Source organism: Lacerta agilis, chromosome 12, assembly GCF_009819535.1.
Source record: "Lacerta agilis isolate rLacAgi1 chromosome 12, rLacAgi1.pri, whole genome shotgun sequence".
Taxonomy (NCBI): Eukaryota; Metazoa; Chordata; class Lepidosauria; order Squamata; family Lacertidae; genus Lacerta; species Lacerta agilis.
This window is the reverse complement of record NC_046323.1, coordinates 18,548,696-18,575,956: the sequence shown is the minus strand read 5'-3', so window position 1 is coordinate 18,575,956 and position 27,261 is coordinate 18,548,696. Positions and strand designations below refer to the sequence as shown.

Below are 27,261 nucleotides of genomic sequence, written 5' to 3'. Positions count from 1 at the left end.
TTTGTTCCTGGTATGAGCTTTCGTGTGCATGCACACGAAAGCTCATACCAGGAACAAACTCAGTTGGTCTCTAAGGTGCTACTAGAAAGAATTTTCGATTTTGCTGTTTAGTAGGTTTACAAATCTTGTGCAAGACTCCCCCCCCCCAAAAAAAATACTTCCTTGTAATTATTTTATGCTCTCTAGGTTGGCTGGGCAGCAGAGGAGGACGGAATCTATCTGGCCAGCTTTTAAAACAGATGTTTGATCCACATAACTCACAAATGAAAGTGTTTTGTAATAGGAAGCTAAATTACATCACCTCCTAATTGTTGTTAAAGATATGCTACTAAATATGTTTGTTCAAGAGTTTGCAACCCTAGGCTTTGTGGTGACTGAAAGAGAGACAAAGCTCAACTATTAATTTTAGCTTTTGAACCATTTTGAACTCTCTCCCTCCTCATTCACCTCGCTTCCTAGGATTATTACATGAGACATCAGATTATAAAGCTTAGCCAGAGGGTTACATGTTTGGACGAGGGGGTTGGAGATCCATAGTCCAGCAAAGCGGCTTATCTGTGTTTTTAAAATGTGGTGCAAGGAGGTTATAAAGCACTGAGCCAAGTATCCTTTCAGCCAGAAAAACCATCTTAGGTTCAACACACATTTGTGTGTGAGAGTGAGGGGTGTGTGTGTTAACTCTAAACACAGTTCTGCTCTGATCACAGTAGCCCTGGAAGAGCTGGAATGTACAGACTCAAAAGGAGGAGTTGCAGTCCTATGCACAAGTTTTACCCCCCTCCCCCCCAAAAAAATCATGGGATTATAAAACCAAAGGGCATGAGGGCAAGCTTGTAATCAGCCACTTGCCTAGTTGCCTATCGCAAGCTATAAATGACTCAGAATCCCAGTTGACTGTAGTTTTTAGTTTGAAAGAGCTAATAACTTTGAGACAAAGCAGGTCTATCTACACCACAGTCTGTTAAACAGCCATTTGCTTTCCCCCTTTTCTATTTTTTTTTAACTTTGAATTTCATAAGTTTGTCTTTAAATGCGAACAGAATCAAATTTCTCCCTCACCTAACCATAGTTTGACCTGGTTCACACAAAACAGTAAACTGTGGTTAGCTGAAAACAAAAGTGAATGCTTCCAGTCTTCCTTGTTGCTGCATTGGAGGAGAAGAGGGGAAGGAGGAACCATGTGAACCCAAGACTCATTAACATAGCTATCAACTATGGTTTAGAATTGCATCCAAACATAGCTATTATCTTCTGAAATGCAGGGAGTGTAAAGTCATCAGTTAAGTCCTAGACTTTTCCAGTGCTGTACAACAGTTGATAGCATTGGGTTCTTTTCACTTGTGACAACTTGTATTGGTTGGTATATAAACTTGTATTGGTTGGTATATAACTTGTCCCAACTAACAGGAAGCCATATTTATTGACTGCTGCACTGGATTAGAAGCTCCAACACCCAGCTGCTATGAATCATTGATCTCTACCAATGGAAAGACCAGTAGTTGCCAAAATGTCCCCATTCCCCCAATTAGCTAGCAGGACCAGCGGTCAGGGATGGTGGGAATTGTAGTCCAAAAACAGCTGGGGACCCAAGTTTGGAAAGCACTGGTTTAAAGCATTTGCAATTTTGATATATGCTTGGTTAGACTTGTATGTGATGTATTTTGGGACACACTATGCATTGCATGTAATGCTAAAACCATTTTTCTTTAAAGAAAAGTGCATACCCTCCAACATTTCTCCAGTGAAAATAGGGAGTCCCATTCCATAATGATGATCTTACTATTTATACCCCAACACATCTTATACTAGGTTGCCCCAGCCATTCTGGGCAGCTTCCAACACACATAAAAACATAATAAAACATTAAACTTTTTTATAAAAAAAACACTTCCCTATACAGGATTGCCTTCAGGTGGTTGGGGGGGGGTCAGATAACTCCATACCTTCCAACATTTCTCCAATGAAAACAGGGACATCCTAAGGAAAAGTGGGACATTCTGGGATCAAATCAGAAACCGGGACAGCTTCTCTAAATCAGTGACATCTCTGGGAAATAGGGACACTTGAAGGGCCTAGAAGTGCATTAAAGTGCACTATGAATGGAAAACCAGAGGGAGAGTGATTAAACCTGGCCTCACTGACTGCTTTTCAGCTCAGTTCTCTGCCCAAATTGCTCCCCCACAGCCCACAGAGTCCCAGATGCATGAATCAAGAGCTCAGCAGCAGGAAGTACTGTGGAAAATTTGACTGGAAACAATGGCTAACATGGAAAACTTTGGACACCTCAGCCCGCTACTAAAAATTGCTTCTACCACGGCTGTAGTCTTTATTTTTTATATATATCAAAAACCCTGTTAGTGTAACAACCCTATGCAAAAGTATGACATGGCTTCAATATACACATTTGTGTTCAACTTGTAAATTGTCCCTCACTTTGTACCACAGATGGTGCAATCCATTAAATGTATTCAAGATCTACTGCTGGACCATTTCCCACCAAAATTTTTGGCACTGGACCCCCTTCTGCTGCAGCTTACTTTATACTGCAAAATTATTGACTTGACTGTGATGCTAAAACTACTGAGTGTTGCAACAGCTCTTTTTTAAATAGCCATGCTTGTTTGGAATCCAGTTTTATTGCTTTGCTTTCAATCTTCACTAAACCATCTATATAAATGTCTGCCTTAGAACCAAACTAGACACAACGCAGGAGATATGTTACTAGCATAGGCTTCATTTTATTTTATTTCTACTTTTTTTTCTTTTTTTACTATGCAAGTAGCTGCTTAGGGCACTGGTCTGGGAAGAGAGTGCTTTAACCCTTTCCCTTACCTACCGGTAAATCACAACTTTAGCCTGCTGTTAGTTATGTTGCCCGGTGTGTGTGGGTGTGATGGCCTGGGACTTGAGCTCAGACTCAGAGCCGGAGGTGTCACAGCCTGGGACATCGGCTCTGCCTGGGACATCGGCTGAACCAAGTCTGGGGCCTGGTCCTGAGGAGCCTCAGTCTGCTCAGCCTCCCCTGCAACAAGTCTCAGCTGAGCCAAGTCTAAGGCCTGAGTCTGCCTTGGACCCAGATGCAGGGAATACCTCATTGCCATCAGCCGGTTCGTCACCAGCAGCTGGCCCACTGCCAGCTGGGGCTGAGGCGGCTCCTGGGTCCTGTAACCTACAGGCGTCTCCCAAGCTGCAGAGACTCAGGGCTGATAGAAGGAGAGACCTGGGTACTCGCAGGAGGAGTGCTCACCTCCAGGCGAGGCGAGGGAATGAGTCGCCAGGGGACCGGGGCTGTCCGTTACCCCGTTCTAGATAAAAGGCAGCCAGACCCCGCCCTGGGTTGCGGGAGCAACATTGTTGGTTGCTAGACCCTGCCAGTGTTCCTGCCTTGCTTTCCCGCCTTGTTTTCCCTGCCTGCGCTCCTGACCTGCCTCAGTTCCCGACCTACGTACCTGTTCCTGACCTCACCTGACGCCCTTCCCTGCTCCCAGCTTCGGCTACTTTGGAACTGTCTCTACCCTGAACCTATGAACCACAGACTGGACTCGGACTTCGCCTCTTGGGTAACCCTCGGGACCAGCACAGTGGATTGGCATAGATGGAGGAGATTGGCATAGATGGAGGAGAGATGTGTACAACATCAGTAGCTGTCTCTTTCCCCCCTCATATGGAGCTAATAACTATTTCAAATGGGGGCAATTTAGATCAAAGGAGTCACAGAAGGCAAGGGTACTTTTTATCGATTCAGTGCCAGGTGAAAAGTCATCCATCTTGCTTGGGCTTTGTGGGGAAGAGTAGGAGTTACATTGTGCCTGAAAGTAAACATCCCAAGTTGTGGCTCCCTGGGTAATTTTTATGGGTAGGTTATATATTTTTTATGTTCTGTGTTGAACCATTTCTTTATTGTAGGGTTGTTTTAGTGTTTTGTTGTACTGTAATCCTTCCTGGGATTATATGGAGAAGGATAGGTCAGAAATGGCTGATTAAATAAATAAATAAATAAGCAAACAACCTCACATGGTTGGTTGATTTTTTTAAAAAAGAAAAAGAATAAAGCATAGAAGAGCCTAATGATCATATGTATATCCCATATCAGGTCTCGTTGAGCCCTTATAGCTTCATATAAGGTAAAAAGGTAAAAGCAAAGGACCCCTGGACAGTTAAGTCCAGTCAAAGGAGACTATGGGGTACAGTGCTCATCTTGATTCCAGGCTGAGGGAGCCGGCATTTGTCCACAGACAGCTTTCCTGGTCATGTGGCCAGCATCACTAAACCACTTCTGGCACAATGTGACGTAAGCCCAGAATGCACAGGAACGCCATTTACCTTCCCACCGCAGTGGTACCTATTTATCTACTTGCACTGGTGCGCTTTAGAACTGCTAGGTTGGCAGGAGCTGGGACAGAGCAACAGGAGATCACCTCGTCGCGGGTATTCAAACCGCCGACCTTCCAATCAGCAAGCCCATGAGGCTCGGTGGTTTATACCACAGCTCCACGCACGTTCCAATATAAGCTCCATATAAACCTTACGTTACATATAAAGATGTGTGTTTCTATTCAACTTTCCCTCCCTCTCCAATCCCGCTGGAACCTTGACAGCAAGATGGGGAGCTGGATGGATACAAATACCCCTGTTCAGTGTCAGTGATGGCTTGTGTGACGTGATGAGCAAGAGTTTATGTGCATGCAGCAGTGAGGAGAGGGTGGGCGGGGTGCCGTTCCAGTAAACTTTCCATACATTCACAACTGTATTTCTGTGGGGCCTAACTTTTCTATCCCTGTAAAAATGCAATGAATGCTGTCAGCTCAGAAGCAGAAGAAACATGTTTTGTTTTGTTTTGTTACTTATACTACTTTTTCTGCTGGCACTAAGGGAAGTGCTCGAATATTTAGGAGTTCCGCCAGAGATACATAAAATGCGATCAAACTGAACAGAAGCTGAGCAAGCTGATGAAGTGAAAAATTAAAATTCAGGAGATGTTGGACTAGAAAATTGTCTTGGGAATGTTATATTCAATTATTGAGTTTAGTTACAGTAACAATTATAGCTAACCTAAGAGGTCCTTCAGATCGCATTTGCCTCAGTGGGATGCAATTTGGGGATTTACATATTTCATTCAAAAATAAAACATATATCCTCCCGCTCAAAGGAAAGTAGAGAGAGATGAACATGTATGAGTCACTAAGCTTTTAGGTGATACAGTAATCCCTTGTTATATGCTCACATATTTTCCATTACAACACAGAAAAATCCCTAAGAACAAAGCATATGACATTTGATCTGCATTCATATTGCCAGCATTCACAAACAGAATTTTGTACTACTTAATACTAAGCATATTATCATTCCAATTTGAATGGAAATCCAGTTCAAAGTCTGGGTTAGTGTTTTTGCAACCCCCCACCCCAAATTAGCAGACATGCAAAACATAGAACAAATAATTCAGTGCATATGATAAGGTTTAAGTGTCCTTCTTTGCAATATATCCACATTTTCTTTTGGTCTGAATACAACATCAAGATGACTGGCCAAAGCCCTTTCAGATCAAACGAGTGAGAACTGAGGGGAAGACTTCGGAGGTTTTTTTTACACATAGTAATGCAATAAGAGGAGGAAACGTGGGTGGAGCTGTGGTCTAAACCACTGAGCTTCTTGGGCTTGCCGATCAGAAGGTTGCCAGTTGGAATCCCTGCAACGGGGTGAGCTCCCGTTGCTCAGTCCCAGCTCCTGCTAACCTAGCATTTCAAAAGCATGCCAAAAAATTGCAAGTAGATAAATAGCCACCACTCCTGCAGGAAGGTAAACGGCATTTACATGCACTGCTCTGGTTTCAGTGTTCTGTTGCACCAGAAGCGGCTCAGTCATGCTAGACACATGACCCGGAAAAACTGTCTGCGGACAAACGCTGGCTCCCTCAGCCTGTAAAGCGAGATGAGCGCTGCAACCCCAGAGTCGTCTGCGACTGGACTTAACTGTCAGGGGTCTTTTACCTTTTAATGCAATAAGAAATGAGGCAAGCTGTTTCAAAATGGATGCATAGCTCTGTCCAATATGGCTGTCGAAGGGCAGATTAATATCATAATTTGAGTACTCTTTAATATTAAAGATGGAATAATTAAAAAATGTCATACAGATTTGTGTGTGTGTGTGTGTCTCTCTCTCTCTCTCCCCCCCCCCCACCATTTTATCTGTAGAGAACTAGAAAGGATGAGCATTGCAATTATACTAGTTCATTCCATAACAGGGTTCTCAACCTTTCAATGGTTTTTTTAAGAAAAAGATACGGAGGCCACAAAATGGACTTTTGCAAGGGCATGGCCATTCACAAAATATCTGCTCCCACTTTCTCAGGATCACCCCAGAACTAGCACACACTCACATAAACACACATGTTCGTTCTCCCTAACATATTTTATGACTGTCAGTGTGGACTAAAGCATAGCACCAAGATACTGGTGATAGTTGTCAGTACCACATGGAAGAAGGTATAAGCCTGGTGAAAACTGAATTACTGCTGAATGATCTCTGAGTTTTAGTTTTCACCCTGCTGTGGAGTCACACATTTGAGTTAAATAACACAAGCTGGTGATTGAAGATCTATGCAATGTTTTGATCATGTTGTTGCTTTGAGTTTATTTGGTCTGTCTCTCACACTTTTCTTCTAGAACCAGTAGACCGATTCCTGTGATCAGAAAAATCAAAGCCTGCTTTTCTCTTTTGATCAAAACATTTCTATCTCCTCCTTCTTGACCTCCTTATTTAGGGTTAAGCAAAGCCTGTTCCCAGCATCCTTTAAAAAGTATTAAAGTGATAAGAAATCAGGGCATCTCTGCAGGTCCTCCTCACAATTAATTCATCTTATATTAAATACACTAAGAGGCAGAAAAGGTGTAACCATGGTTGTGTGTATTCTGTGACCTTAAAACTTCCTACAGTTTACTGCGTCTGTCTTTGTCCTTGTTTGTGTCTGTGTGACTGCTTTCTGTTTGGAGGCAAAGAAAAGGCAGTAGAGACAAAAAACTTTTACAGAAAACACAGGCAACTATCACCCTTCACAGGGAGCTCAATGAATTCAATATTTTTAATATGTAAAATATTCATTCTCATACTCTGGCCAAATGCTTCACTTACAGAGACAAGCAACTCAAGCTCCATTTCTGCAGATTTTTGAGAGAAGTATTTATCAACTATTAATATAAATTCCCAGAGAGGTACAATTTGTTGACATGGAAAACAGAATAGATATGCAGCCTATAGACACACTTGCTTTGAGGGTCATTCTCATTTATCTCTTTGGGATTTACTTCCAACTAAAGATGTGTAGGATTGGGCTGCAACAATACCATCTCAAAAAAAATCAGAGCTGACGTGGAGCAGTGGCTTGGACACTACTTACCTGAGAGTAACTCCCACAGAATCCAGTGGGACTTGTCTCTTATTATGCATTATAGCATTGCCCTGGAAGGATGCAAAGAGATGCAGCATGGAAAATGGACAATTGGGATCGTCTGTGGATTGGCTAGGCTACTTCCAGATGGGTTAATTTGCAAATGGGCTGTTCCAATACAGCAAATGGGTCATTGGCAACAGTTTAGTTTTTGGTTTTTTTTACTAATCAGATTTCCCCCGGAAATGGTAAATCCAGATTAAATGGGGGAAAATATGGGCTAGCCTTTTGATGCCAACCATGTTGTGAGGATGCTGCAAAAACTTGCATTTATGGGGAGCACTGATCCCACAATGAACATCCATCTGAAAGCATCCTTACATGTAAAAACAGCCACTTGGAGCACAAATTAAATCAGGGGCCATGGGTGCCAGAAAGGTAATGAAGCTCTTCCCTGTCTCATTTTTCTATCTCCCAAGCTGCTATTTGCCCTGCAGAGGAAAACATAAAGGCACCATAAAAGCACCTGTGCATTTCGCCCTGCAGATGCAACAACTTTGAGGAGGCAATTTAGAGTGACTCTTCCAGATGCTTTTCGACTGCAACTTCCTTCCTTCTTGACCATTGGCCATGCTTGCTTGGGCTGATGGGAGTTGGAGTACAGCAGCATCTGGAGAGCAACATTATTGTTATTACAATTTGATTCTTCATGAAACTGAGCCAACACTCATCATTCCCTTGGTTGTGATAGATAAGGGAGCACAAAGGAACGCAAGATCTCTCTCAACAAAGAATATCTGAAGGTGTGAGTCATTGTGTTTGAACGTGTGAGAGGAAGTAGCAACTAATGATAAGAACAGCTAGATCCAAAGGTTCTGTTAAAAAAAAATCCACAAGTTCAGATGTTTTATTTTTTTTCTTGCCTGTACATATGTTTACAAATTTTACAAATTGGAAATCTCACAAGAACTGGGTAGAGGAACAAAATGAACGACTGACATAGCAGATCCACACTATACATTTAAAGCATTTGCATTTCATTTATTGAAATCTATATCCTGCTCTGCCCAGGGTGGCAAACAGATACAAAATTTAAAAATGGAAATAAATGGAAAACACTTAGAAAGTTTCTAAAAACAATTACAACTGGTAACATCTAAAAGCAGTGACTCTTAAAAATATCCCAAACGGCACAATTCTAATGCGCATTTAGAGCACGTGATTCTAGAAATTTGCAATTGCTTCAGATCTGATCCTGCAGTAACATCCACCAGCTTAATTCTCATAACTAAGTTCAAACAAAACACAAAGGTTATATACAAACAAGGGAATGCATTTAGCTGCACGGCGAAACGATCAAAGGGCATGCATCCTCAATGTGAAAAAAGTGCAAATTATACCATATACCAAACCAAAATCTGTTGTTTTTGCTAGGCGTGTTCTATCCCATGGCACATTCAGGCATATACAAAAGATGAAAATCAAATAAGATTATATACATACGGGCACCATGCCATTAAAAAGCCACTTCTTTTTTGTGGCATGGTGCCCTTATGCATCAAAACAGAAAGTACCACCTAAGAAAAAATGGTGGGCTTCAGTATCGTAAGTGAATATTTGCTCACATTTTAAGACATGGGGATTTTAAAAAAATCATTCACTTTCTACTAAACCGTTTTGTCAACTGATTTAGCAAACAGACATGAGAGACAATCGATGTGAGATTTCCCTTGTACGCCATTCCCTGCTCTGAAATGGCTGCTGGAAAAGCCACTATTGTGCAGATTCTGGTATTTGCTACTTCCTCTATTTGTTGTTCTTTTCAGGTAATCACAAGATTATCAAACAAGTCTGCAATCTGTCAGGTATGGTTGACTGATTTTAATATAATGAGCTTAGTTTTAAAATACCTGTGGCTGAATCCAAATTCCTTTTTGGGTCAGAGAGTCACTTTTGGATCCCAGCAGGCACTGAAATGATGTACCTTTTTAAAAGATCCTTGTTTATAATGGGTACAGTAGTGTTGGCATGGATAAACTTGCCTGTTTGCATGCCCAGTTGGTACCTCTGCATTTTAAAGACAGGCCCTGCATGCACAGTTGCTGGTATGCGTAGAGTTATGAAGTAAAAAAAATTATAAGTTCTCATTAAATATTGGGCTGCCTCATATCAAAATATGATGCGTTTTGCATGCTGATTCTAACTTCTGTATGTTGATGCATCTCCCCCAAAAGATCACCTTCTGAATTACAACTCACGGTGACGTTTGAAATATTGATTTCAAAGCAACAGACTTTTACTATGCTATATTGACGTGAACGTAGCAATTAATTTCAAAATCTTGAAAGTATATAGAGAGAAACTCCCTAGCCAAATTAGGTTCGTGTTAATACTGAACCTAATAACAAGAGTCCACAGAACTCGCCTATCCCAACAATAATATGATCTGGGTTCTTGAAATTGTGCTGTGTGGCTCATTAATCACAGGGCTGATTTCAATATAGTGATCTGGATTCACATGATACCTTTCTATGATCTTGTCCACATTAAGTGGAGGAAAGTGGGACATGCCTCCCTTCCTACCCTGTGGGGGGACGGGACATTCTAATACAGTGAGCCTAAGCAAACTTGATTTTATACATATATGGGTTGTATTCAGCTAACTTTCACTCAGAGTTGACCCACCTAAGTTAGATATGGCCATTAATTTCAGTGCATCTACTCTGCAAAGAAGTTAGTTGAATGCAGCCCTATATGTTGGGTTGTGTTCAGGCCCATTTTGTATGGTTGACGTTCCAGATAAAATGTGGCCCAGATAACTAGCCCTTTTGATTTTGCATATACATTTGAACATCGCATCTCTGTGCAGCCATCCGGTAATATCAGGGGGGGGGGGGTGAGGCAGAGCATGTTCTCACCTTCCTTCATGGGCCAGAGTGGAAGAGAGGTAACGTCCTATTTGACCTGCTGCCTCAGTGAGTCTACTGAAGAGACTACCCACACTTTCGTTCTAATAAGAATAATATTGGAACTCAAGCCCTGTCCTGGAAGTCCTGGCTTTTAATTCTAAGTGTAGGGCAGCTTTTGCCAACCAGCTGCCCTCCAAATGTTTTGAACCACAACTCCCATCAGCCCCAGCTAGCATGGCCAATGGTGAGGGATGATGAGAGTTGAAGTCCAAAACATCTCGAGGGGACCAGGCTGAGGAAATCTGGTTTAGGAACATGTTATATTTCCTAAACTATAAACTGGGACGCGGGTGGCGCTGTGGGTTAAACCACAGAGCCTAGGGCTTGCTGATCAGAAAGTCGGCGGTTCGAAACCCTGCGACGGGGTGAGCTCCCGTTGCTCGGTCCCAGCTCCTGCCAACCTAGCAGCTCGAAAGCACGTCAAAGTGCAAGTAGATAAATAGGTACCGCTCCGGCAGGAAGGTAAACGGCATTTCCGTGCGCTGCTCTGGTTCACCAGAAGTGGCTTAGTCATGCTTGCCACATGACCTGGAAGCTGTACTCCGGCTCCCTTGGCCAGTAACGCGAGATGAGCGCCGCAACCCCAGAGTCGGACACGACTGGACCTAATGGTCAGGGGTCCCTTTACCTTTACCTATAGTTGCTACATGATAAGGAAAGGCAATTTGCACAGGTTCACTGATACTTTTTGTTGTTATTATTTCACCTATTAGTACAGATTTTGAGTGAGCCCCTAACAAACCTTGCCACATACATTTTTTTGTTTGTTCATTTCTTAAACCAAATTCAAAACAGAGGTGAATTTTGGTCAGCCTATGAACAGGATGCAGAGTTTACATATTTTCCCCCCAGATAGATTTTTCATTCTGATGTCATATTGCTCATACTTAATCCTCCATGGACATTGTGCCATGAAGATAAAACTTATGTCACAATGGGACCATACTGTATACGTTCTCAGTTGAGGACAAAATATAGATGAAAATCATGATGATAACCAATATGATATCTTGGTTAGAAGGTTAGGACTAAGAGCTTTTAAACCCTGGTCCAAATTTTTGGTGAGTCTTGAAGTTCCACAAGTTAGTTGCCAAGGTAGTTGGCAGTATAGTAGTCAAGTAGCCCTTTCCACCTGGCCTGGGGGGTGGGGCCCAGATTCACTCAGCCCTACAAAAGAGGCTCCTCATGAGGCCGGAGGAACAACGCATGGCTATTGTTTTATTGATTTAATATGCTGTAAACTGCTCTGAGATTTTGTTAAAAATATAAAGCAGTATAGAAATTTAAAAATAAATAAATAAATATCCTATTCTTCCTGTAAGTTGTGGACATAAAATGAAAAATTGCCACAAGCAGGGTGGAAATAGGATAGAAAGGAAGAGTAGAGCAAGCCAATACAGACCATGAGGCTTGTTAGCAACATTACGCTCATTTAATCTAAATATGAAACTGCATCTGGAATGTACACTGCGACCCACATGGAGTAAGTATATTATGGAAAGGAATAAGGCTACATGTGGGGAAAAGTTCCTGATTTTAAACCCAAGCTCCAGTTTCAGGATCATTTTCTTTCCTGAGAAATGTTGCCTAGTTTTGGTTCTTGCAATTCACACAGTGCCTGTCTTGCGAAAGGTTCTGCTTTGAAGCTCTCGGACATCAGTAGTGTTGTCTACTGTTGAGCAACGTTACCCTATTTGGATTCACTTACCATTTTAAATGTTCTCCCCTGCCTATTATTTCTGCAAAGGCTCTTAAGGCTATTTACTATTATCAGACAACAACTTGCACCCACCTCCCTGAGCCCACACACCTGCAAATAGCATTGTGAAGGCTTTCACTCCAGTTTCCCTTTCCACAGGATGCAGCAAAGCACTTTCAGTGGCTAACCCAGCTCTGGGGCAGTCTCCCTCAGCAGGTCTGCCTATATTATCTTCTTATTTGGCTTAGGTAACTATGTAAGACCTACCTTTTTACTAAAACTTTGAACTAGTTTTTAGGGGGAAAGCTGGTCCAGTTCATTTGGAGTTGTTTTATGTTGTTATTTGTCAGTGTGGATTTGTCTTTCCGTTTTGTTTTGTTTTGTTTTGTTTTGTACATTTTAATTTGTTGCCATCTGAGCAAATTTAGGAACATAGGATTTAAGTGATTTAAATAAATAGGTAAATTAATCGGAGAACATACTTATCTATTACATCGCCCTGTATGAACTAAAAATATGGAACATTTCTGGGTAACAAAATGCATTTGCTTTCATTTTGCTGAACTGTGTTTATAGACCGATATTTTCTATATCTCCTCACATAGTGGAATCCCATTTAAGGAACCCAAGAAGCTGCAAAATGTTTACGACTGGAACATTTGTGGTCTTTGGGTTTGATTGAATGCTCGAAAGTTTTCTTCCTCTCGGGAAGAGGCTTCCATTTTTATGTCTAATTCTCAGGGCACTTAAGAATTTAGGTGCAGGGTGTTGAGCTTACCTTGTTGCAAGGTGGCCAAGAGTGGTGTGCCTCTCTGAGTCCGTCCCCCCCCCCCCCAGTAAGCTTTTCCCCAGCAGTCTGCAGCCTCCTTGGCTGCCCATGTCTCTTGATCTGAAAAAAAGCTGCATGAGAGGCATTATCTTATTGTATCTTCCCATTACTGGTAAGATGACGTAGATTGAAAGACAAGACACTCACAAACACCATTTGGCCCTCCCAAAAGCGAGTTGAGCACAAAAAGCACCTCTGCACCCAACCCAAGAGAAATTCGTTGCAATTTTCTTACCCCTTTATTAATTTTCAAATGCAATTTCTCTCCTCCTGGGAAATGGATGGAAAATGTGTGGAAGGAACATTCAACACAGTACTAGTTGGATTCTCAGATACAATGGTACCTCAAGTTACAAACTCCTCAGGTTACAAACGCTTCAGGTTACAAACTCTGCTAACCTGGAAGAGTTACCTTGAGTTGAGAACTTTGCCCCAGGATGAGAATAGAAATCGTGTGCCAGTGGTGCAGCGGCAACAAGAGGCCCCATTACCAAAGCAAGCTTCTAGTTAAGAACAGTTTCAGGTTAAGAACGGACCTCCAGAACGAATTAAGTTTGTAACTAGAGGAACTACTGTAGTTACGACATAGCAAGCAGATTTCCATTTTAATTTCAATATGTATTATCCACTATTTTAGGCAGACTCGAAAGGAAATGGAAGCATCAACAAGAGACTTCCCTCTATTGTGGAAGATGAGGAAGAAGAGGAGGAGATGGTAGAAGAGGAGGCCGGTACTCTTTCTCCAGTCCATACCAGAAGCACAACCTCCTCCTCCCAGCAGAAAAAGTCAGGAAGCAATAAAAGCTATCTTGGGATAAACTTGAAACAGTTGGCCTCAGGAACTGTGCCCTTCCACTCACCTATCCGAGTTTGCAGTGCAACCTCCTCTAGAACCAAGCATGAAATGGAACTGCATTATTACTCCAAAAGGAGAGAGAAGAACCTGAAGCTCCACCTTTCATCCCTAAACAGCACTGGTCCCCCAGACCTCAGCCCCAGGTAAATATTAGGAATGTCTCTTAGAATGGCGTGCACCCAGTTTCTCTTTTCATACCAACATTTTTCCTGTGGATCATGAATGTTTTCCGTTCTTTGATACTGTTGCTAACAATATTGTTGCCTTAAAATTACCCACCAGTTTCACCCTAAACCACTTTAATTACAACCCATAAAGGAATAATGGTCTCTATACATAAGGCATTCAGAAGAACTGGTAACTAAAACCAGTACAATGCACAATGTTTAAGGGCACAATAAGACCATTCTTCATCCTATCCAGCATTCATTATGGGAGACTGAGGCTACTCTACAGTCCCCTACTCACTTGCCTGGAAGTAAGCCCCGCTGAGTTTTATGGGACTTATTTCTGAGCAGACATCAACAGGATTGCAGTGTAAGCACAAAAATCATCCTTACTGATTTCAGTTTAATTTCAGGTTTGTTTGTTTTTAATTGCCAAAATGCACCTGCATCTTTGAACATCCCTCCAACAGACTTACTTTAAAAATTGTCTGTTTCTCATTCGGAGTCCTGGAAGTCAGAAGGATATGTAAAAAGAACACAAAGTATGAGGGCTTTCTTTTTAAGGGTCGTTGAAACCATGCAGTCCCTGAGCTAGCCCATAGAGCTTGGCTCATGAACATTTCAGAGCTCTGGAAGCAATGGAGGAGCAGTATGTTTTATTTTATCTTATATAAAAATTGATATCCTGATTGCAAAATACCCACTCAAGGCATTTTGAAGGAAAGCTCCCTGGCCAGAGCTAAAGCTTAGGCAGAGTCACTTTATATTAAAACCTTCTTTGCCCATACAACAGTCCTGCCCCCAGCTCTGCCTATGGCTGCCTGATTGGTAGGTTTGCTGGGTTTCCCACTGGCCATACACCCCGGACATTGCTGGGATTTCAAAGGTGGAATTGACGTCCAAAGGGAATTTCCGAAAGGCTTCCTTAAAAACAAACAAACAAACAAACAAACAAAAACCCCTCAACAATTTTGGGGTTGTCCTGGTTTTTACTTTTTGAAATATGGCAACCCTACCATAGGCATCTGACTGGCCACTGTGAAAACAGGGTGCTGGACGAGATGGCCTGATCCAGCAGGCTCTTGTGTCTTTATGTACAGAGAATATATACAGTGATACCCCGGGGTGCGTATGTAATTGGTTCCAGGTTACAGTTTGTAACCCGAAAAGTATGCAACCCGAACAAGCACATGAAAAACCTGGAAGTAGCAGTTTGCACATGCGCAAACGTGTCTACACATGCACAAACTGTGCAGAATGCTTCTGCGCATCCACGCATCGCACACACTCCAGGTTGTGCTTCCGGGTTACCGGCGTTCGTAACCCAAAAAGTACATAACCCGGAGCGTAAGTAACCCGAGGTACGACTGTAAAGTGATTCTATCCAAGCTTTGGCTCAGTCAACTTAGACAATCTCAGGGACTGTGCGGTTCCTTGGAGGGTTGTTTTTTTAAGTCACAACAGCCTTTGCACAGCTGTCTCTCCGCAGTGCAAAAGCAGAGAAACACTTGATTTCTCAGCAAAGTGCTTAGCTGTTTGCTTTAAGGCTCTCTTTTGTTGACCCATGCAAATTTTAAGACTGAAAGTTCAGCTCCCTTCTCCTTAAAATGCTCACAGTCTGCATTTTCACCTTGAAAGGCTTTCGGGAAGACATTAAGCCGAACCCAGTGGGGAGGTCTGCTGCATGAGCTCCATTGAGAGAAATAGGAACAGCATGTACTACTTCCCTATTCATTTCAATTTGGCTTGTGCAGGAAACATCTCAGTGAACTGTGTCCATAGAAGCTAGCTGCAGGAAGGAGTGCCTGAGGAATAAGAAATGGGAGTGGGGGGAGGAACCTTCTCCTCCACTGCCACGTCGCTGATTTTAGCTTAGGACAGTTATGAATGAAAGTAATCACCTTTAATAGGTGTTCAGTGACCTTTGTAAAAATAGGTTATAGTTCAATAAATCCATTTTCATTCCTTCATGGTGCATTATCACATCCCTTTCATTACAGTAAATTTACTGATGAGTGTTATACAACTGCTAATCTCGCACAGGCATTTATCGACAGAGGTTGGCTGAACAAATGATATTCCCCCAATTTGTATCTCGGCAGCACTTCTTTTTTCGAAATGCAGGGAAGATTAGTGATAAGTTAAAGGAAATGATGGAGTGTGCAAACATTCACATGACCTAAGGAAAGTTTCCATAAATAAACAACACCTTGGTTGGGTAGCCGTCTTCCAAACTTGACCATGGAGGTAGGGTTGCCATATTTCAAACAGCGAAAATCTGGACAGAAAATAGGTTTGTGGGCAAAGTTGTTGGATTATTTATTTATTTGTTTTGCTTTTGTCCCAAGTTGTTGAGTTGTTGGGCAAAAACGGCACTGCCGACATGGGCTGCCATATTTTCCCAGACATCTTCTTGATTTCTGCCCAGACACTGCTGCCGACTGCAGTATTCTGGACATGTGGCAGGCAGCCCTTCGTGGAGGGGGGTGGGGGGGAAGGATAATCAATTAAAAAGAAAGAAAGAAAACACAGAAACGGCAAACGAAGTATGGATGAAAAACAGGACAGTAAGTACAGAAACACAGTCATATCGCCGAAAAAGAAAAACTCGTTCAGGCGATCTAATGAGAGTGCAAGTGCCTGGGAGCTTAGTATCAGTCCCTGTTCCTGACCTTTATGCATTTAGTATAACACTTGTGGAGGCCTCCCATTCATGCAACTGTTAAATGTAGAAGGCTCTCTGTGTGTCATTGAGAGCCCATGCAGAGATATTCCACTGCATATACTATTATTGACAGAGAAGCTATCTGCTGATGTTTAAGTGTGTGTGGTGCAAAGTGGGGGTGAAGCTGGCTGCTTCAGTGCTCCTTCTCCCCATGCCCAGTTTGAAAGTTTATAAAGGGAGTGGAACTGCACAAGTCAGATTTTTTAAAACATTAAATTAATCTACGCCCCTGCCCGAAAAGAGAGCATGTAGGACTCCTAGGGTTTTACAAAACCTCCAGTACAGCTTGCATTATTACTTGCTAACACAACACAAAACGCAAGTTATGTTTCACCATGCCTTTTGGAGGTGGGCAGGGAATGAGAATGGGCATCTATTCAGCGAGCTGAAATTCTAAATTTATGGCTGTTGTGTGCAGAGTGTCATTTTTGTTTGCTTTCTTTCTTGTGTTTTTCGTATACACCACAATATCCTACCTCAATCTTCTGTTACTATATGAAGCAAACATCACAATCTAGTTTCAGGCTCTGCTTGCAAGGAGCACATCGAATCCAAAATAATATTACAGCGGAGCGATCTTTTCCTCTGAACAACACATTTCATCTTAGAAATTCTGCTGCTTCCCAGGCTAAGGGCATCTCAGATTTCCTCTAACCTGGGGAAGCGGTTTGGACCCTACTTTTCTCCCTATTCCTCTTCAAAAGTATGAGTAATCCCTCAGGAGGAAATGAGATCTGACAAGACAAACAAAGGCTTGCAGTTGCTTTCTGTGCTTTCTTTGCAAAGATAAACATAGAATTTTCTATGCACCTTATCAGCCGACCAACCTAGCAGCTCTTTTCTTTTAAGCAATTTTAGGTTCAAATAATGGTAAAAGTTCATCGTATGAATGTTCTGTTTCCCTAAAAAAAATGTGTGTATTGTTAGCCATGCACGAGGACAAAGAAGCTTGATTTCTGTGCAATTATTCCAAGATTGTCTTTGCTTTTTAAAACAGGATCGTTGATGGAACAGAAGATGGAAACAATAATGAGGAAAGCCAGACATTTGACTTTAGCTCTGAACAACTCAGGCAGGATTCCAGAGCATCTCCTACCATCAGGGGTTAGTGCTATATTTAGCCATCTTACAAATGATTCATAATGCACCTTTTAGAGAGGGCTGCCTTTTGTGTACTGCACACTGTGAGAGAAATCCTTAGATGTGACTGGATCATCATGGGCAAGAGTGACAGGAGGGTGAAGCACAGAGCTATTTCTTTCCAGTTATCTGAGCTTCTTTTCTTGCCATTTATCAGACAGGGTAAATTGATCGTGATGCTTACAGTGATTGCTGCTTCCTAAATCTGGGCCCATCCCTGTGTGTAGTTCTGCATGCCCCATTAAAGAAGTCAATGCTAATTATAAGAAGTTAATATTAAGTAGCAAAGTGTTCATTTAACAACAACCCAGTTGCTTTCCCCCTAGACAGCTAGCTATATAGCAAGCTCACCAGAGAGAACAAAAACAATCTAGACCAGATTTTACAGTCTAATGCAGAATAAATCTCAAAGACCTTCTTTGGTGCAGAAAGATGACAGCCTAAAAGATTTGGGGGGGCTGGGAGAAGGGCTATTCGGCGCATTTCTGAATTGTAACAAGCATCAGAGCACAAACATAAGGAAGGCAAGCAATCAAACCTTACCCATCCCTTCCTCTCTTTCTTTAGCTGAGCCATTTCAATTTCAGAGGAACTGTGGTTTATTTTATTTTATTTTATTTTTACTGATGTTGTCTTTATCCTGAACTCATTGAAGGAAAGGTGGAACTTTACATATTTGAATTAATTTAGCCTTATTTAATCAAGAAAAAGTTCTCTATTTGGAACGCTTGTTTTTACATAGGCAAATCGTTCCTTCACAAACTAAAATCTGGAACAGGTGGGTAGCCATGTTGGTCTGCCATAGTCGAAACAAAATAGAAAATTCTTTCCAGTAGCACCTTAGAGACCAACTGAGTTTGTTCTTGGTATGAGCTTTCGTGTGCATGCACGGTATCTGAAGAAGTGTGCATGCACACGAAAGCTCATACCAAGAACAAACTCAGTTGGTCTCTAAGGTGCTACTGGAAAGAATTTTCTATTTTGTTAAAATCTGGAAATAAGTCACAGATAGGAGATTTCTATGGCCATCTACTTACAGTATGTATTGTTACGATTACAGAGAATGAAGTTGGCGCTGCTGTGCTAGTTATCAAAGCGGAAGAAGCAAAGCAACAGATCAACAGGCTTAATAATGAGGTATGGAGAATTTCATGTCATTTCAATTGTTCTACTCTTCTTTGTGGAGAAATGAAACTTGTTAGGATCAGCAACACCCTTGAGGTAAGGCTAATTTTTCATGCCTAGCAATATTTGATAAATCTTTAGTTCCAATAGCCTATAGCACTTTTCAAATGCGCTGCTCATGTATAAATGTATAAATGCTCATGTATAAATGCTCATGTATGTGCATGCAGGGCAAATGGGGACGAGGGCACTAAGCTCCACCACCTGCATCACGATTTGCATTGCCCTCTAGGACATAGAAGGTGACATCTAAGTGGAGACCCTGCTCTGCTTAGAGATACTCCCTGCACAATTTGGAATCCCAGTTTTGAAGGAGAGGGTGCTTTGTCCTTTTTTATTTTATGCATCGTGACTTGCTGTTGTTTTTCTCTATCATAGTTCAGTTAAGAGTGGATTTCTGTTTAATTATCATTTGATGATGTTTGGAGCTGTTTAATTTTACTGTGTACTATTATATTCAACTAGCTTATTGAATATTACTTTATTTGATATAAGTCATTCCATTTTTAAGTTAGGCTTTATTATGACTTTCTGTATTGGATCAGATATAATAATAAGGTGTGCTGTACATTTTGTTGCTGTAAGCCACCTTGTGTATGGTAATATAGAAAAGCTGTATACAAATTAGAAGTGGAAAGAAATGAAATGGAACTCATGGAGGGCGACGGAGAGCTTAGTACGCTTTTCCCTTGTGTGTACGATTTGCACATGAGCAGCACACCCAGACAGGGCGTATGTCTGTGGCCATGACGACATTTCCTACCAATGCGCTGGATTGTAAGAGGAGGAACACAATTCCTAGCTTTCCCAGCACCTTCATCTTATTTCTAAGAATACCCTACTCCAGTTTTTTTGTGTGTTTTTCTAAGAAAAAAAATGAGAAAGGAGGTCATTGGTAGCCAGGAGCAACACATTTCATTAGCAGTCTTTCCAACCGATATTAAAAGCTTTCTAGCAAAAGGGCAAATAACTGCTTTCATACAAGGTAATTGTGTTACGGCACTTTACTAGCAATCAAAAAAATTGCTACCTAGCTCTCCTTTTGGAGGGGAACTAGTAATTTGCCACAGAGCAAAAGCTACTGGAGCAGAATGGACCAAAATCAAGCAAACATACTATGATCCTTAAATTTGTGCAAGGGCATAATACAGAAGTGCATTTCACTTTCATTGGAAATGCTTAGCAGTCACAAAACTCTAAAGTCTCTAGTTAGCAAAAATGATTATGTCTATAGAGATGCATTACTTTAAAATGTGTATCAGTAGTCCCAAAATCACTAGGAAATGTATGCAGCTGAAGGCTACCCATGTTTTATTGTAGGGTCAGGAGAGGGGCAAAAAGAAGGTTTTGTCAATATGAACCTCAACATTCTACAGCTTTTAAAAAGAATACCTGCTGAGCTGGTAATTTTGAAATTTGGCATGTGGGATCTACCTGAAGAGTTCTACAAATGTGCCAAACTTCAAAAAACTATGATCTATTGATTTATTACATTTCCCCCAAGGGGCCCAATGTGGTGATCATGGTCCTCCCCTCCCCATCTTATCCTCACAGCAACCCTGTGAAGTAGATTAAGTTGAGAGGCAATGACTGGCCCACGGTCACCCAGTGGGCTTCGTGGCAGAGTGGGGATTAGAATCCTGGCCCCCCAGGTCATAGTTCAACACTCTATCCATTACAGCACAGGTACATCGAGTTTGACAGTTCAAACTGCTGTTCTGCAGGTTTATAATATATTTCCATTTTTGTAGAAAGTACTGGTGCACTTTATTCAGGCTTTATTCAGAGAGCACATACTTTCATTGATTTGGTGAAGTTCTGAAATTCAAAGTTAATTAAGGTTTTCCTTGTCCCATTAAAGTCTATGGAAAACAAGTACTGCCAGATAGTGCAGGGATGCAGGTCTAAAAGCTGCTCCTGAAAACTGGGGAACCCTCTGAAATGGCATTTGAAAGTGTGTGGTGGGAAGGACCTCTTGGGCTTGCTGATCAGAAGGTCAGCGGTTTGAATCCACGCAACGGGGTGAGCTTCTGTTGCTCTGTCCCAGCTCTTGCCAAACTAGCAGTTTGAAAGTATGCCAGTGCAAGTAGATAAATAGGTACCGCTGCGGCAGGAAGGTAAACGGCATTTCCATGCGCTCTGGCACTCGTCATGGTGTTCTGTTGCGCCAGAAGCAGTTTAGTCGTGCTGGCCACATGATCCGGAAAGCTGTCTGGGGACAAACAACGCCAGCTCTCTTGGCCTGAAAGCGAGATGAGCACTAGATGGACTTAACCATCTAGGGGTCCTTTGCCTTTTTACCTTTGCAGGGCATAGCAGGAATGAAAATCAAAGCCAAAGTTCCTTGCAGAGGGATCCACCTAGTGGTTGCAATGTGCATTGCCTGTTCACTCAGCTACAGAATATAATTGTGTGGTGCCACAGATAGATGAAGGCTTGGTAATATTGCTGAGCCTGTGGGTGCATTTGCAGACATGAGAAACTGCGGTGGGTCACTTTCATGCACCTCCCACTGCAAGACCTCAGCCCACACCACAGACCTATTAGTCCCCATATGGTGTACAAATTGGAGAGCAGTGTGGCGTAGTGGTTAGCATGTGACCTCCCAGGGACCAGTGGCATGCTAATTTTCCTCTTCCATTATTTGTCCTCTTGACAACCCTGTGAGGTAGCTCACATCAAGAGACAGACATGAAAAACAGTGTGAAAGTCAGTCACCTTAAGGTTGCACAATTAGAGTTTGTTGGCAGGTCCTGCACAACAAGCCCACTTCCCCCTCCCCAACAAGGGAAGTGACAGGAAAATGCATTGGAAATTGTGGAATAATACTTAGTTTAGCGCAGCATTGTCGAGCCTCTCCACAGAGCGAATGCTCCTTAAATAGTGAATGTTGCCTGATATCCTCACAAGCAAATCAGGATGAACGTTCAACAGTGAGCAGATCATCTGGAAGTGTCCACCTAGTAAATGTATTTAGTAGTGCAGCTTCAACAAATGACTGCCTCAACTTTTATATATTTCTTAAAGCAAGTGGGAGTAAAAAAATTAATTAATTAAAAGCTGAAGATACAAAACTAACACCGAACCCCAAAATGTTGAGATTTAGTATTATCTCCACTGAAGGCACCGTAAAATAGGTAGTGAACTGCTTACCTGTTTGTAATGTGATTTCAGAAGCACTAAAGATTAATACCACAGTCATTAGGCTCCCCCCCCCCCCATTTAGATGAAGCCCAACAAACTGGAAGTAGAAATACATTATGAAATAGTATTTCACACAGTGGTATGTGGGGGAGGGGAAACAAACAAACAAACCAAATCGTGGAAACTGAGGGTCAAGGTGAAGTAAAATTAAATATTTGTTTGAGCATGACCCGGATTATCCCTTCCCACAACACTCTTTCAAATGCCATTTCAGAGGGTTCCCCAGTTTTCAGGAGCAGCTTTTCAGTCAGAAAGAGAACCTTTAAATGAACACGCAGGCTCTTAGAATCCTAACCTATATTTTCAGCATTTCCAATGTATTTTTTATATTCTTAATAGTTAGTGAACATAGGAAGTTGCCTTATAGAGGCTGGCAGTGTGCCCTCCAGGTTTTCAGTCAGGGAATCTTCCCAGGCCTGCCTGAAGATGCCAGGGATTGAACCTTGACTGTTAAAGTGGCATAAATACGCTTTAACTCTAAGGTGTGTGGATGTGACTTAGGGCTAGCCTACTTGATCTGCTTTGACTTAACCATGACAGTGTCAGGTGCTTAATTTGAAGTAATGAGCAGCTTAAGTTGTACAAGTCACACACTAATTGGAAACGCTTTCAGTTCAGAAAGACTCGAATGCTTCACAATTATCCTTTTCTCTTTCTGACGGGTACATTTACCCTTTTGAAAACTAATGTACAGCCTCATCTTGCTTTCTGCAGATTACTTCCTCTTTTCATCAATTTGATGAACTGCACAAGTTTAATTCTGCAAGCACAGTGGCAGTAATCTCGCCTAAAATACATTGATTATCTGCTACTGGAAGCAATACAGAGCTAATTTTTAATTTTGTACCTTCATTTGCTTTTTTTCCTGCTAGCTACGTACAGTATAATCAAATGGGGAAAAAGAAGGTTCCCTTCAACTTTAATCCACAATTCACTCAGTTCAGTGTGTGTAAAGTAATCTCATTGATTTCAGCCAACAATGCTAGAATAAATGGGTTGTAGACTACAGCTGGTTACTTTCATTATATAGAGGTATATTCTCCATCAACGTCCCTATAGCAAATTTTATGTATTCCAAAAAAAATATGATTATCCATATAAACTATCATGCTGATAAGCCTTCCCAGATGAGTACTTCTCAAATTATGCATTTTCATTACAGAAATGGCCATTCTATAGCACAACATAGATAGGGAACACTGTTAATTCTTGGTGGTTAGGCACTTCTTAAACTAGGAAATATTTCAACAGCATTTCTGTTACATAGAAAGCTTTCAACAATGACATCTTAGTCCCATTGAAATGGGGGAAATTTAGTCATGGCTAGCATAAGTCTCATTGATTTCTATGCTACTACAGCTTTAATTTCCTCCGATCCAATGTTTCAGTTGAGTTTCAGCTGAGCTTTTGCAAACATTTATGACATTTTGGGGGGTAGGGTAGGGTGGGGTGGGGGAGAAGAACTTTCTTTCCTCTTCCTGCCTTTACGGAACAATCCTGTACATATCAATTCAAAAGTGCGTCCTATTGAGTTCAGTGGGGCGTTCTCCAAGGTAAGTGATTATAGGATTCAAGCCCAAAAAGTTTATTTTCAAAAGCAACCCGCTCTAATAATTTGTTTTTATTTCATCATGTTGGAAGTACATTATTAAAATAGTTTGAAAATATGATTTGAGGAGGCTCCAGCTTGACTCAGCAAACTGGAATGTAGCACCTGTCAATTGGTCCTGAAGTAATTCAAAACTCACGCTTGGTTTCTTGAATCTTCTGGTTTGCTCCCCATGGGAGAACTTTGACCCACACAGTTGGTTTTAACGAAACTTAAAATAGGTTATTTCTTAGCGTTTCTGTGGCACACAGTTGTGAACCACAAGTGGTACAAATATCAAACAAAACAAGAATCAATGGATTTACCATATTTTTCCACCTACAGGTGAATCTCGAAAAATTAGAATATCGTGGAGAGGTTCATTTCTTTCAGCAATTCAACTTAAAAGGTGAAACTAATATATGAGATAGACTCATGACATGCAAAGCGAGATATGTCAAGCCTTTATTTGTTATAATTGTGATGATTATGGCGTACCGCTGATGAGAACCCCAAATTAACAATTTCAACTTTGGGGGTTTCATCAGCTGCACGCCATAATCATCACAATTATAACAAGCAAAGGCTTGACATATCTCGCTTTGCATGTCATGAGTCTATCTCATATATTAAACTCCAGTAGCTAATGAAAACAATTGCTTACATAAATGGACTTTCCAACAATATTCTAATTTTTCGAATTTCACCTGTATATGATGCCCCCATGTATTTGGGGGGACTCTGATTTAAGAAAGTGGGGGAAGATGTATCCATGTATAAGAAGCCCCCAAATTTTTGACATTTTTTTAAAGGAAAAAAGCCTAATCTTATACACAGAAAAATACGGTATTTTCCTCAGGAAACAAACTCCTCTCTGCTCTTAAAGAGAATTTTGCAACTAGAACCAGAGAGATGGATTAAGTTGTGAAACTTGCCTTCTGTCTATTGGATGGGATGCTGTTGGCGCCCTTACATTCATGACAGGGCTTTTGATCCAGCGGACAGCTTCACTAATGGAAGACGACGGGAGGTGATTCTTGCCCATTCACCCTTTCCCTTCCATCACCCCACGCCACCTTCCACCCTGATCCAGAGTGTTTGTAAGCAGATTTCCGAGGTCTGCAAAATTGGCAAAATATATATATACAGGTATCTTCCCTTCCTCTTCCATTAGTGGAGGCATCTGCTGGATCAAAGGCCCTTCTGTGAATGCAAGGGCATGAGCTGGATTCCACCATTTCTTTTTCATTTGAATGATGTGTAAATATTTTTATATGTATATTTTTTTAAAAAAAAAAAATTCAGGTCACTGCTTTGACTCAAGAGGTCTCTCAGTTAAGCAAGGACATGAAGAATGTGATGCATCTCTTGGAAAACCTGGTCGTGGCACAGAAGTCCCCGGAGTTTTGCGCCGTGCACGGCACAGCCGTGAGCCCCAACATGGAAAGCTTACAGACTAGAATGACTTGGCCTACACACCAGCCGTGTATGCATATGCAGGTTCCGAATGTCACCTGCACCAAAGCACAGCTCTGCCATTCCAATACGATAGCCGGCATCTGGAACATGGATGCAACCTCCGTAGGTAGTGGCCCGCAAAGGACTGAATCCCACCTTCAAAATTCTGCAGGTGGCGAATTTTATTATACGTCGGGCCTTGAACATTCCCCCTCCCACTACCACGTGATCCAGAAAGATCACCTGCAGTTTGTGAGTTGCACCTCACCGCGTTCGGACACCACTTTGACTCCTCTCCAGTCCATTTCGGCAACTCTTTCCTCCTCCATGTGCTCTTCGTCGGATACGTCCTTGCACCTTGTGTTGCCCAGCAGGTCCGAGGAAGGCAGCTTTAGTCAGGGAGCGGTCAGTTCGCTAAGCCTCGAGAACCTGCCAGGCTCTTGGGACCTGGAAGGAACTACGGGGACAGCAGCAGCACAGACCTCAGAAGACTTTCCTCTGGATGTCATGAAAAGCACAGTGGATATTAAAGACAGCAAAGCCATAAACGTATAATGGAAACGGTGACGTGATAACACTTCAAGCATGCTCCACAACTGCCAGCTTGTAAACTTGACTCAGTACTGCATGACATTTTTTTTTTGCCTTTTCCTCAGATGCTCATGGAAATTTGCAAACACAAAAATTGGCGACTCGTGCAAAGGCAAAGGTTTGACCAGCGCATATGCAGAGAGGTGATTTCTAGATTTAAGAAGCACATTGAAAAAGCCTTTTCTACACAGATTGTAGCTTAACTGGACTGCTCAACAGACTTTTGTGACACTCTGCAGCTCCTGAGGGACAAAGTAGCTGGACCACGAAGACTGAGGAGCCTTGGCACAGGAGGTCTTTGTTGTGTGGAGCAAAGGGTTTTCCACCCCCTTACTGCCTGATTGTTGCCGCCAGACAATATCAGCTGCATTGTTTGCTTCAGGTGATCGAGGCTCCTGCTAGTATTTATGCCAGTGCTGCAAAGGCAAAGGGACAATCACCACTGCATGTCACCTCCTTGACAATCAACCAAATAGAGCTGGTAGAGAGTGGTTAATTGTTGCACGCTCTTTGTTATGTAAATCAGACCTCTTTGTCAAAAATACTATTTTTCTATACTTGGTAAGAAATATGTACTGAAAATATTTATAAGGAGACTAATCAGGATTTTGTTTTTCCTTTTTTTGGGTAACAATGCTTGCCATTTTCAGAATTAATGCACTATCATGTATACATTATTATTATTATGTATTAGATCGAAATATTCTTAGCTTAAAGCGGACATACAGCCCTTTTCTCTGCATGCAGTTTGCAATGAACTTGTTCATGCCGTTAGAATACAAATCCAGAATAGGGAACTGTTTTATTTACAGGAGAATAAAAGCCAGGTGGCTTATACAATGTTAAATCAGAAAACTGTGTAACAACATGTGAACTGTACTACTTTAATCGTTGATAACCAATGCCCTTATTTATTGCTATTGCACATCATCACTTTTATCCTTTATTTTTTAAAGGTCAGGTAACCATTTCAGAGTAAAACCGGACAATCGGAGGTAACTTCTTCAACCAAAACCATGGCCTGGGAGTTGTATCTCAGACTGTAGAATCAGGAGCAAATAATTCTGAAATACGTTTTAAAGCAAATACTTAAGCTTTCCCGCACCATAAAAACGAATAGTCATTAAATCAACTGGCTTGCACTTTTGTACATAAATTTAACATTAGAAATAATAAAATAGGCAACTGGATAACCCAAGTAGGCATGTAATTGCAATTTATAATATTATAAAAACCAAATAGCTAATTTCTGGGGTATGCAGACCAACTCTTTTCCACAGGGAAGTGCATTTTGAACGTGTGACATCGATACAACAGATTCTGTGTCATCATAACACTATATACACATTCTAGTCTAAATAATACACCCCCTGTTTTGGATTGAGAAAGAAGCACAGTAAATCACATGAAGCAGCAACGGATGGCATATTTTGATGATAGCCAAGGTCAGCCAGCCACTTATC

General features: G+C 41.6%; 1 protein-coding gene across 4 annotated transcripts in view; it reads left to right on the top strand.

The window, feature by feature from the left end:
- Positions 1-26,449, top strand: part of KCNH8 (potassium voltage-gated channel subfamily H member 8) — a 162,050-nt gene extending 135,601 nt beyond the window's left edge. For 3 of the 4 annotated variants that reach the window (XM_033165995.1, XM_033165993.1, XM_033165992.1), the window contains 5 exons: positions 9,214-9,252; positions 13,522-13,883; positions 17,630-17,736; positions 18,833-18,909; positions 25,055-26,449. In XM_033165995.1, the coding sequence (XP_033021886.1) occupies positions 9,214-9,252; positions 13,522-13,883; positions 17,630-17,736; positions 18,833-18,909; positions 25,055-25,762 (1,293 nt within the window). In that variant the 3' untranslated portion in view covers positions 25,763-26,449. The remainder of the gene's footprint in view (positions 1-9,213; positions 9,253-13,521; positions 13,884-17,629; positions 17,737-18,832; positions 18,910-25,054) is intronic. The other variant, XM_033165994.1, reaches the window with a different exon arrangement.
- Positions 26,450-27,261: the final 812 nt, after the last annotated feature.